A 12721-nucleotide genomic window follows, 5' to 3' on the forward strand; every position below is an offset into this window, starting at 1 on the left:
CCAACTAAGATATAATTACCCCTTATTGGGGGCAGAACAGCCCTATTGGGTTTATTTAATGGTTAAATGATTCCCTTTTCTCTGTAATAATAAAACAGTACCTGTACTTGATCCCAACTAAGATATAATTACCCCTTATTGGGGGCAGAACAGCCCTATTGGGTTTATTTAATGGTTAAATGATTCCCTTTTCTCTGTAATAATAAAACAGTACCTGTACTTGATCCCAACTAAGATATAAGATTAATCCTTATTGGATGAAAACAATCCTATTGGGTTTATTCAATATTTAAATAATTTTTAGCAGACTTATGGTATGGAGATCCAAATTACGGAAAGATCTTAGACTTAATTCTACTAGATACGGAAAGATCCCTTATAGGAAACCCCAGGTCCCGAGCATTCTGGATAATAGGTCCCATACCTGTATTGGGATTTTTTTTCTCCTGACTTTTGCCTATTTTGGCATCAAGGAAACTGCACTGATTCCTGTCAGTAGATTCCCAGAAGGGCATCATTTTGCTAAACTGCCAAACAGGAACATTCACACCTTAAATTCAGAAACTCTGTTTCACAAATATATTATTTTGTTGTTGTTTTCACCATTTCAACAAACATAAGCCAATGTTCGTATTTCCCTGCATTGGTAAAAGTGATCTGTTTGCTTCAGAAACTACTATTGTGTATATAAACACTGCTCTAGCAGATTTAAGCTGCCAATTTGGCTGCTGCAGACCGAGTCAGCAGCTTATCTGCCCTTGTATGGGGCCCTCCAACAGGCCTACATGACCAATATCAGACCAAAAATTGGGTACATACTGATCAGACAGGTTAAAAAATCCTGTTGGTGAATCGACCATATGATTCAGTGCTCACCCCTGCATTCCCATCTTGTGATCCACCCACCTCAAGGAAAGATCCATTTGGCGACTTCTCCAAACATATGGCTGCTTTTCATTATATGCACATTCTGATCTGACCGTCTGCCTAAAAGGGCTTATTTACTTTGATCTCTTGCTTTTGATGCATGTTTTAGTGTGAATCATTTGGTAAATTGAGTAAAAACAACTCATCAGAAATAAAAAATAGGATTTTAAGGAACTTTTAAGCAAATGAAACAGTAAGTCAGTATAATGCACACTAGAGATTTCACTGCCTAAAGCTTGCACTTTACACTGTAGATTTCTAGAGTGCTTTATTCTCTATAATAAAACATGAAACTTCAGCTCTATAGAAACATTTTATTATAATGAAAAAGCCAGGTGTCAAAGTAGAAATAATGTCCTATTCACTCAATAGCTAAGGTTAGATTCCAGGCTGGCAGGTAGCTGCAAAGAGTTTGTGTATCTCACTGAAGTCTCTGGGGTTTCCTCCCACATTCCAACCACATACAGGCAGGTTAATTGGCTGCTTATAAAACTAGTATGTGTAAATGTTATAGGGGCCTTAGACTGTAAGCTCCACTGGGGCAGGGGCTGATGGGAATGATGTAAAATCTCTGTAGGGGGTTGTTTTCTCTGGATAAAAAAGTGCTTGCGAGGGGACATGATTACTCTGTACAAGTACATTAGAGGGGATTATAGGCAGATGGGGGGTGTTCTTTTTTCCCATAAAAACAATCAACGCACCAGAGGCCCCCCTTTAGATTAGAGGAACGGAGCTTCCATTTGAAGCAGCGTAGGTGGTTTTTCACAGTGAGGGCAGTGAGGTTGGGGAATGCCCTTCCTAGAGATGGGGTAATGGCAGATTCTGTTAATGCCTATAAGAGGGACTTGGATGAGTTCTTGAACAAGCATAGTATCCAAGGCTATTGTAATACTAATATCTACAGTTAGTATTGATGTTGGTATATATGGTTTATGTATGTGAGTGGACTCTGGCCTTTTTTGCATTACAACTATGTAACTATGTAGTGCTGTGGAATATGTTGGCACTTTATAATTAAAGAGTAATCATAATAACATACTATACTGCATTGAAAAAAAAAATCATACGTCTTTGTTAAGCTTCCGATTATCTGATTACCCCCGGAAAGATGTGCTGAGAAAATCAGAGCTTGAAAAATCATCTTCCAGGTCAAAGCATTCTTGATGTGTTGGTGAACTGATAATCGCCATGATACTGATGTGATATTACAGGGTTGAGTAAGTCCTCAGAAAACATAAGGCACCTTATTAAAATGTAGGAAACAGATGTGAATTATTTTGGATAAATGTAATTGCCTGTTTAGGTTTTGGCAAAATCAGAGTAAAGTATAAATGGAAATGTTATGGAATAGTAAAATGTGGGTGGAAGATTGAAATGCTTTTCTTCCTCTTATTTTACCAAGTTTTTCAACCTCCCAAAAGCAAATGATCTATTTACTCGGATTAGTTCCTGAAATTTTAGTTGGAAATGAGGACATGGTTCTTTTTATTAAGAGGAAATGGGGAATTTGATTAATGGCCCCCTATGGGTAGGACCATGCCTGCCTTCGCCACATCTCTTGAGGCATTCAGGACAATATTTAGGATCAATTTTACACAAATTTGTTGGAGTCATACAGTGCACCCTAATATGTTATTTACAATGCCCCACACAATGCAAACAAAGACTACAATCGGGCATTTTTTTGCACTTTGCCCTCTGTATGGGGCATTATGTTAATAGCTGAAGGCGTCTGTACTCCATTTGAATCTCTGCTCTTAGAATCTAGTGCAGCCGGTGTTTGGCTGGAATCGAAAGTGGTGGGCACTGGGTGGCATGTAGGCGTCCTTACCTCCTGCCCATACCTTGCACACCTAATTTAAGGGGTTTATGAGTAAATGAGCACTAAAGGGCATACTTTTGTGATCTTGTGCTTGCTCATCTCTCAAATGTTCCACCATTTTCAAGTTTACAGTGCAATTCATTTTAATTACATTTGCCTGTTGTAGGACCAAATTTCACCACAATAAGGGGCCCAGCTTAAATACCATGGTGACCCATTTTTGGGTCCTAACCCTTAAACTAGGCCTGGAGTACTGCCATAAAAACACATTGAATCCCACTGTAGAAGCATGCATACTGTAGGTACAGCAGTGTTATGATAATAATGATATAACTTTCCATATACCATACACTTTGGTGCTTGGTTGCCAACCTCTTCTCGAAATGCTCAGAGCAAATCTTTTTGTGCCAACTGCACCTGTGCACCTTCTGTTTTTTTCTTTCTTTTTTTGCAAAATAAGATTTTTTTGTTGTGATTTATTATGCGACAAACCTGCAACAAATCCGAATGAAAAAATACACCAGCAAAACCTGTCGAGATCATGTCGAAGTCAATGGCAGATGTCCATTTTACAATGGGAAGATCTTTCTTTGCTTCGTGGTTGTAGAGATTTTCTGGGTTTTCTTATACTGGCTTTTGTGCAATAAATTGAAAAAGTCTAGTTTTTTGTGTTTTTTTTCCACAAAGTTGTGGCCATTCCTGGAAATGAATTTAGTCGTGTTTTTAAAAACTTAAAAACTGTGAAAATCCAAATGTTAATAATTCCCCCCTCCCCCCCGCAGATGTTAACCCTAATGCAAAAACTCTTGGCATTGTGCACGATATTAAATACTTCCACATGTCATAGAGTACTTCCACATGTCATCTCCAGTAAAAGCGGACATGTGTAGCATCATTATGGCTGAGTTACCCTACATATAGATCACAGGTTCAACTGAGGATTGAGTTGCCCTTTAGCTACACAATACAGATGCTCTTGTTAAGGCGCTGATCTTGCTTTAAAGTAGCCAAAACCTAAATGCTCAATTCTTCACTGAAATGAATCTTTTGATTTTTTTTTCCTTTTTACAGGTTTTGAGAATAAAATAAGCCTTATTGTAATGTTCTCTGGTTCCTGGCGCAACACTTGTTATTTTCATCTTCCAAACAATTAATTTCCAGCTTGTGCCGTTCCCGAGCCCCCTCGGCAGCGCAATGGATGAGTCACTGCAGCTAAACTGCTCGCTGATGTTCTATATATATAATATGTGCGCCTGGAGATTCCCCCCACTCACAGGTGCCTGCCGCTTCCCTTGTCTCTCTATCTGCTCTATTGATGTTGCCCATGGTGTCGCTGGGAAACATCACATCTGCCAGGAGGAAGGTTGCCATATGTTTGCTGCCACTCTCCAGCAATTAGCATGGGTTAGAGATGGTGCTGCTTCCTGGCTCTGATGCCCTTGGAACAGTAGCTCTCCTTAACTACTGGGACAGGGCCGCACCCAAGAGTTTTCTGATGAATGTAGGCTTCCCACCTACTTTTCCCACATGATGAAAAAAATCCCAGCAGCCTCAGTGGCAAATAGGATCAGTCAATTTTGGCTTAACTCTTGTTATAAAAACCTTTCCCCATCCTTGAACTTACTGCTTGATCCTGTGGAAGCTGAACCTGAATATTCAGCATCTCTTGAGTATCTCAGTTACTGACCTGTCTTTGGACCTGTGTTTTGTGACCTCTGTTCATTGCATGGATCTGTCCTGTCCAGTCTTGTTCTTTGCCCTTGCCATCAGTGCCGTAACTTAGTGGGCCTGGGTGAAGAATATGCACCTGTGCTGCCCCCAAGGAACCCCCCCTCCTCTGTACTGGCATATGAGCAAATACCATTGCAGTTAATTCCACTATGTGGGCCATCTCATCTCTGAGGGGTGCGGATCTGGGTGCAACCCCCAGCAGTTACACCACTGCTCTCCATCCCACAGATCCTGTACTTCATCTATTACAACATGTTCCTGTCTGTTCCTGTATATCACCAGCTCGGTCCTTCCCAGTCTTATAACCCAGTCCAGTATGTGAATTACCTTTTTGTTCATGGAGACCAAGTTAGAGAATTAGTTGTCAATGATGCATTCTCTAACTGGACTAAGATAACTTTTGGAAACTATCTATGCAGTACATATAACTTTAGATCAGTGAATTTTTTTCAGCTCAAGACCTACTTGAAGGTCCAACCTTTGCTCAGGAACCCCTTAGCTCATGAAATGAGTAAATATATAGCAAAATATTGGTGTATCAGCCATTCAGTCATAGTTCTATGACTATCTAGGAAATACATATTCACCCCAGAATTCACCCTAACTGACCTCCAGTCTGGGCTTTAAAGTGTATCCAGTATAGCAAATGACCATTGAACATAATTCTCACCCTAATTGGCCTTCAGGTTGAGGCCCTTATGCCAGTGTCCAAGTGCCCTGGGGCAGTGTCAGTGTCTGGGAGCCCCTGCTCTAGATGTTGCAGCCAGCCAAAAGGACTTCCTATATCATTCTGCGCTATGACAAGAGATATGATATGAGATATGAAACTATTATTATTTATGGCAATCGAGTGTTTGTTACAAGTGTAAATTAATGGCTTATCTAATAACAAAAGTTACTGTATGTGTCATTACAATGGAATAGAACATTACATGTCTGTATAAATAAACAGGTGCACAAAAACACAATATTAGACATTGTGAGAGTGGCTTTGGCTGTAGGACCTACAGTTATATGATTCCCCTGCTAGGGGAGCAGGTGGCCGGCACATGATTCATAGGGGAGTGGGAGGCTTGTAAAATAACATTAACAAAGGGGCTTTTATTGCCATGTTTGTTTTATTTTTCAGTTTGTTATAGTTAGTTCTAAATGAAAACTGTAAAATATCATTTTTATTTGATGCACTGTGGCCTTAGAGCTACAGAAATAACACGGTAAAGACATATTGCCATGCATTGCTTGGCATGCCGCCCTGTAATATGTATTTAAATAAAGCAGCCATATACCATATAGTTATTACACAGATGAGGTGGCAGTGCGTCTGAATGAATGACGTGGAATTTATTTGGCAGGGAGAGCTCAAGATGGCCAGTGCCACCCACGGCTGTGCTAATTCTACAGTACAACATTAGATGCATCCCTCCTTTATGTTGGTACAGTTTTAGGCAATCTGCCAACAATGTGCCCTAAGTCAGGTGTGTTCTTAGCAGCATTCCCATTTATATATATATTTATATATATAACCAAGTCCTTGGATTTGGATTGCTGTTATTTTGCAAACGTGTCCTAATTAAGGCCATTTGTCCTTGCCTGTTAGGGGTGCAACCCTAGCCCTTTAAACCATGATTCCTATCAAATCTACATACTAAATTGCTAATTAGGAATCTGTGTTGCATGCATTGTGCAGATCTTCAAAGTAACAGGCACAGCCTGCAGCATGTATCCTGCTTTTGCCACAGGGGATGAGACTTCAGATGTGTCCAGATCTAAAGGGGTGAGTAGGCAAACTTATTGCTCATTGTTAATACCCACTGGTGATGTTTAATGAGTGTGCCATGTGTTGCTATGTTACACCACTAGATCAGCTTGTGGATCTTACTACTGTTTGGTGAGGCCACCCCCATAGTCCTGTTATAGAACGGAGTACAGTCCCTGCAGGGCAGAATTATAGCATTCCTCCTAGCTTTCTCCTGTAATGATGAACGCTGGAGGTCAAGCAATGTTCATTTGCTGCAAGGCTGATGAGTTATAGCTGCAGGGGCATGCTGCTCGGTGACACTGAAACCAAGCTATTCGGCACAGAAATCCACCATAAATGACAATCACAGGGACAATATATGCAATTTTAATTTGCTTCATGGTCACATTGGCAGCTTGTCACTACAGAATAGATTTCTGTGAATATATGTGTTTGGTTTGTGTACAAGGCAGACCTTTACCATCCCTGTTAGTTACTCTTGCAGCTGGAGTCTGGTACATTGCAGCTGAGAATGAAAAAAGACACAAATCCCAGTTCTACATTTGGATCCAACTAACAGAATTTGATTGTATAGTGTGCTCAAGCCCATTAGATTCTCATAGGAAACAATAAATGCTTTCCCCCCTTTTCAGTTGTAGGATCCACCTAATATAATCTGGCAGAAACCTGTAGGAGGAACGGAGCTGTCAGCCAAACCCCATGTCACGAGGGAGATAGTGATCCACTCCAGGCCTTTCTGAGACCTTATTTCACGTTATAATTTAGTGTAAAGAGGAATTCAGGCCTAAATAAATCAGGACTGGATCTTTATTTTCCTCATGACATGGGGTTGGTTGATGGCTCTGCATGAAGCCTAGACTGTGACAAGCAATAGCATGTGTGGTTTATAGACCTGGAACACAAAGTCCTTTAATGGAAATGTTGGGGTGCACAGGGAGCCAGATCCCCCCTTTACTAAGGTCTTTTATATAAAAAATGCTTATTGCTGGGTTGCAGCCCTACAGGACTTCTGTTTTGTATGTGGTCTCATTTACAAACACTGACCAATTTGCCTTAGTAAGGAATTAGCTTCTGTCTGTCTACTGCAAGTGAAATAAAAAAAAAACAAAAAAAAACAAACTAAAACCATGTAATGGGTTAACACACTGGTGCAAATGTGCCCAGTGTTAGTAAATAAGCCAGCCTCTTTGTTTTAAAAGAAGGGTAGGGGGTAGCTTATTACTTTTTGTGGATAGGGCTCACAGTGTTTTGGCTTCAGTGGGTCACTTTTAATGGCTGGGTATGGGAAGCAAGAATTAGATTTTTTTTTTTTGCCAATAGAATGCGCCATTGCATGTTTCCATGCAGCCACTGCAGACTGATGACTACTTGCCTAGATTCCCTCTGCCCTCTGACGTTTGCAGAAATAATTGGGATTTTGATCAGCCTTTTAGGGCTAAACTCCACAAGTGTTATTGTAGATGGTGTTGGATCAACAAAACACATGCAACAAATCAGATGTAGTCGCGCACGTCAAAATGTAACGGGACTGACGCAAAAATCAGATCCGTAAATTACACACACTTTTTTCAGCTGATATGACTGTTGCATGTCACCCATGAATTGGATGGCAAAGGTAAGGCTCCCACCCCTTCTGTGGGGGCAGAAGAGGATTGCGGGGACCACGGCTTGAGACTGTAGGGGATGGCTGGGCTCTGTGATCAGAGGAGGCACATTGGCTATATAGAACTGGATTGTATCAAAAAATAGACAGAAGTACGTTAAGCCCTTCCTAAATATATATTGATATACCTGAACCAATCATACCCCCTCTAAGGGACCCCTGTTTAAGAAGAACCCCTACTTGTCTACTGTTTCTCATGTTGGACAAACATGACTAGATCTGCTTGTGTGAATAGGTCACTATGATCAGTGTTGCCACCCAAATGGCAGATCAGATCATTGGGTCAGGAGAGACCCATACAGACTGCTGAACAAGGTTACCTGATAAAGTCTTTTACCAAGGAGCTTTTCCACCCGGCACAATCAGTAACTCGCCAAGCCTTGATCTGAGGTTGGTTGGCAAGTTCATCACTTTAGACCCATACATGGCACAGGCTAATAACCCAAAAATAAAAAACGGGTAGTATCTACCCACACATTGGCATCCAATCCCACAATTCATTGGGCTGCTCTTCATCTTTTTCCAGTTCTTCTATATAAGTCATGATAAAATAATCCAATAAGAATATAAGCACCATATAATTGCATGTGGCATACATTAATCATCTGCACGGTTTCCCCTAGGTTTCAGGCTAGCCCACACTATCTCTATAGAATCTCTATGGCATTAAAGACAGAAGACTCCGCTGACCACTTGCTACAGAGCTTGTGCAGATTTGCTGAGAATGCTACAGTTTTAGAGTCATTTTCTATGGAAAGTCAGTGTCTACCTGCTGTCAATGAACAAACTTGTCAGGACCATGCACGTTGCACAGACTCTGAATCCCAAAGGCACATTCTGATGCAGCAGTGGCAGCTCTTGGAAGAACAGTGGGAGTACATTCACCATCTAAGGGCCGATGTAGAAGCCCTAAAATACATGATGCATAGCTTCATGGACTCAAGTGGTACTGATAGTGGCTTGAAAGGTTCAAATCATCTCCCGTCCCCCCAAAACCCCGCTTTATTTAAAGAGGAAGAAATTATTGCAAGTGCTCTAAACAGACCAAGCACTTTGCCTGATCTCAATGGACTTGAAGAGAACTTCACTACAGGTACCCAAATCCATGCTGCATTTACAAGAAGCCCTAAAGAGATGCCTGCTACAAGCACTCCAGTGAAGTCTGAAGCCACCTGGAGCTCCAGTCCAGCCCTCAGAGCAGATGGTTATTTTGTTCTTCCAGACATTATCCTGAACCCTCTGGATGGAAAGAAGCTCATTTCCATGCTGCGCAGCTCCAACTACGAGCCACACCGCTTTGCAGAGCTTCTGTTTCAACATCACGTACCCCATTCCCTCTACCAACTATGGGCCAACAAAGTGAACGTTGATGGGTCCAGAGGGAAGGTTGCCCTGCCAAGAAACCTAGTGATGGATATCATGCACCAAACATCCAAGAGGTTTGTCTTGGGCCCAAAGGAGAAACAAAAGATTATAGCCAGGCTGAATTTTATGTTGAGGACACGTCATGGTAGCATTTGGTGGGATATTGGCCTGTAAGCAAAACATTTTGGTTTTAGATAAGGTTTCTGTTAATACACTGTGTTTTCCTGTTAACTGTTTCAAGTAGAGTTTTAGAAATGGTTTGTTGTGTCCTGTCAAACGCACTAATTTGCACAAATGCACTTGGGTGATAAGATACCCTTCATCAGATATTGCATTCGATAGCAGAACAGACTGTTGGGTTTATGCACAGATTTTGTTTTGGGTTAAGTTTTACTAATTCCAGCACCAAGGTCACGGATATACCAAGCACAGATTTGTCCTGTATCATGCACTAATTTGCACAAGTGCACGTAAGTGATAAGATACCATTTATGCATCAGATGTTGCATTAGATATAAGAGCAGCTTGTTGGATTTATGCACAGATATTGTTTTGGGTTAAGCTTTACCAGTACCAGTGCCAAAGTCACAGATTTCTCCTGTATGATGCACTAATTTGCACAAGTGCACGTAAGAGTGATAATACTTTCACACACAGTTTGTTGTATCACGTAACAAAGCAAACGGTAAGGAATGGTTTCATGCACAGCTTTAGTTTTGGACTGATTTATTAATCCCTTCCCTGGGCCACCGCCTCGGTTAAATGAAGCACCCATTCCTGTTGTGTTTAATGCACTGATTTGCACAAAGACACTTAGTTACAAGTTATTTATAAGTTAGTTAGCTGTAGGTGATGGCAAGTTTCCGTTTTACACCAGATACTGTATCACATAACCCAGCACAGGGCATTAGACTCTGCACACCCCATGAATACACTACCCTTTTTTTTTTTCACACAGCAGACTTTCTGCCTCCACCTATGCGCACAGGAGGCTACGGGGCAGTGCTCCCTGTTAAAATGGTTTACACTTTTTTGCTGATGTTTGTAACACTTAATTTCAAGTTTTGAAATCTTTCAGGTAAAAGTGCTGCCTGTGGTAGGGTTCTCCCCTTACCTTATGCTGTAAACCCCCTGATGCTTGTGATGGAGGGTAGCAGCACATACTTTGTTTATATCCCTAAAATACAGTACTGTAGGGGCTTCATGTTGAAACAATAGTTAGCATTGCTATCTTAATATTGGAGGGGTTGCATGGTGGCACAATGATTAGATTTTTTGACCATGCAGCACTTTCTACTGCCCAGAAAGGTTTGCTCCACCAAAGGCCATTTGGCCTATGACATTGCTGAAAAAAAAAAAGCAGGTAAAGTTCACCGCATAAAGGTTCTTTTAAACACAAATGTGGTTATGGCATTAAAAAATGGCAGGAGAAAAAACCCAGAAATTGCGGGTTGCCCACAGTTTTGTGTGTTTTGTTGGCCCCCTACACATAGAAGGCTGACCCGGCCACCCCTTGAGGCCACAGGGTCTGTTCCCTCTATAGTTACGCCACTGACTAGGGAATGTAATAAAACCTGCAGTTTCCCAGGTATAACTATGGCATAACTATAAAGGAAGCCAACACAAATGTGGTTATGGCATTAAAAAATGGCAGGACAAGTCAACCCAGAATATAATTTTTTGCCTAATAAAAGAAACCAAAATTCCAAGCAGCTTTGCAATAAACATTTACTACAAGTTTGTAATGGTTTTTCAGTTATTTTTAAATATAATTGCTAATAGAAGCAGTGTTGCCCTGCCCTGGGGGCTCTAGCATTTGAAACAATGTAACACAAGGCAGCAGACTGACAGACCTGTATTGCTGGAGGAGACCGACCTTTGCAACATTGTTTAAAAAGTCATAACCAGGAGTCCAGCAAATGCTGCTTTCACTAGCAATTACATTTACAAATAACGTTTAAAGCACTGAACATCTTAATCAATCATTTTTGGAAAGTTGCTTAGAATTGTGTTTTCTTTTATTAGGCAAAAACTTATTTTTGGAGTTGACATGTCCTTTTAGTTTGCCAAGGAGCAGTAACCCATAGCCACCAATCAGCATCTTATTGGTGGCAAACTTAGTGCCATTTTATAACATATGGGGGATAGAGCAGAGATTCATATGCAAATATTGGGGAACTCCTTGGTTCTGATTGGCTAAAAAGGTTGGCTTATGCATAAGAACAGTAGCATAGACGTTGGCTTTGGCCTAGAGAAATTAACTGGTTGACCAGGTAGTCGCCATGTAGGAGTGAAAGTTTTACTTTCTCTAGAGGCCTAAAATACCTATGGTGTATAGCAAAACAACACGCCTAGGAGAGGTCCAGGTACCCATAGGGAGCCTACATACATAATTTAGTGATTTAGCCATCACATTGATTGAAAACTGTGGTCATGTCTGATGGGTTTGCAAGCTAAGAAGAGTCATCAGATCATTGTTCTATAAATCCATTGTAAAATCAATTTTATTGCTATTATAGCTTTTAAAATGTGCCTTTTATTAAATATTTCATTGTAATATTTGTTTTGGGGTCATAAATATTTTAAAGCTGTCATAGCCCCCCGTTGTAGAGTTCCAGCTTTGGTTAATAAAACAACTGCTCAGAGACTTGTTAGTTTCGCTGCACAATTATAATTAATGTAACGCTTAATTACTTGAGTGACCACAAACAGCGGCTGTAACGAGCACCCTGCCAAGCTTGACATCACTGTGTCTTATCTGAGATTTTATGTCGGATGAAATAAAGAAAGCTGTGACCTTGTTTATTCTATTGTCGTCATTAAACAGAGACTTGAGCGTATGAGTGTGGTGCTTATTATACGGCAATTAGCGCCCAAAAGGAATTCAGCTACAGAAAATCACATTTGTGCCCACAAGATCTTAAAGCAATGGAAAGAATCCTCATGGGGCAAAAGTGCATTTTGTTAAGCTGCCAATATTGTTGTGTATATATAACTAGATACAGTGGTGTTAATTTGGGGCCCTGGCCACTTTGGTCACAGTTTTGTGTGTGTCGTTGGCCCCCTACACATAGAAAGCTGACCCGGCCACCCCTTGAGGCCACAGGGTCTGTTCTCTCTATAGTTACGCCACTGACTAGGGGATGTAATAAAACCTGCAGTTTCCCAGGTATAGTTGGCATAACTATCGAGGAAGCCAACCCTGTGGTTGTGGGGGGGTCCGAGGTGACAGGGGGGCTGCTTCCTCTATAGTTGCAAATACCAGGGGGCACAGGCAGATAGCAGGGAGTTGGGGGGGGGGGCTGGGTAGGAGTCCCTTGCACCTGCCCCCCCCCCCCCCCCCCCCCCCCCAGGAGCGGCTGGCTTATACTACTTATGCCACTATTTAGTTGTCCATAGAAATCAATCTATTACTTGCTTTTCAACCTGTGGTCAGTAAATGCTGCCTGCTGAC

At 41.3% G+C, this 12721-nt stretch overlaps 1 protein-coding gene across 1 annotated transcript; it reads left to right on the top strand.

Moving 5' to 3' along the window:
• Positions 1–6147: 6147 nt before the first annotated feature.
• On the top strand, positions 6148–12107 carry pgat (Primordial germ cell-associated transcript protein). The gene is made up of 2 exons (XM_002940115.5): positions 6148–6254; positions 8526–12107. Exons 1-2 carry the CDS (start codon positions 6223–6225, stop codon positions 9439–9441), a joined length of 948 nt encoding a protein of 315 aa, XP_002940161.1. The 5' UTR covers positions 6148–6222; the 3' UTR covers positions 9442–12107.
• The last annotated feature ends 614 nt before the right edge of the window (positions 12108–12721 follow it).

This window comes from Xenopus tropicalis, chromosome 5, assembly GCF_000004195.4.
Source record: "Xenopus tropicalis strain Nigerian chromosome 5, UCB_Xtro_10.0, whole genome shotgun sequence".
In the NCBI taxonomy this organism is placed as follows: Eukaryota; Metazoa; Chordata; class Amphibia; order Anura; family Pipidae; genus Xenopus; species Xenopus tropicalis.

Bases quoted from the DNA above. Each gene is read 5' to 3' on its own strand.
- pgat (XM_002940115.5), top strand. From the start codon at position 6,223: ATGAGACTTCAGATGTGTCCAGATCTAAAGGG. The intron at 6,255-8,525 runs GTGAGTAGGCAA...GGTTTCCCCTAG, and splicing joins ATGTGTCCAGATCTAAAGGG to GTTTCAGGCTAGCCCACACT.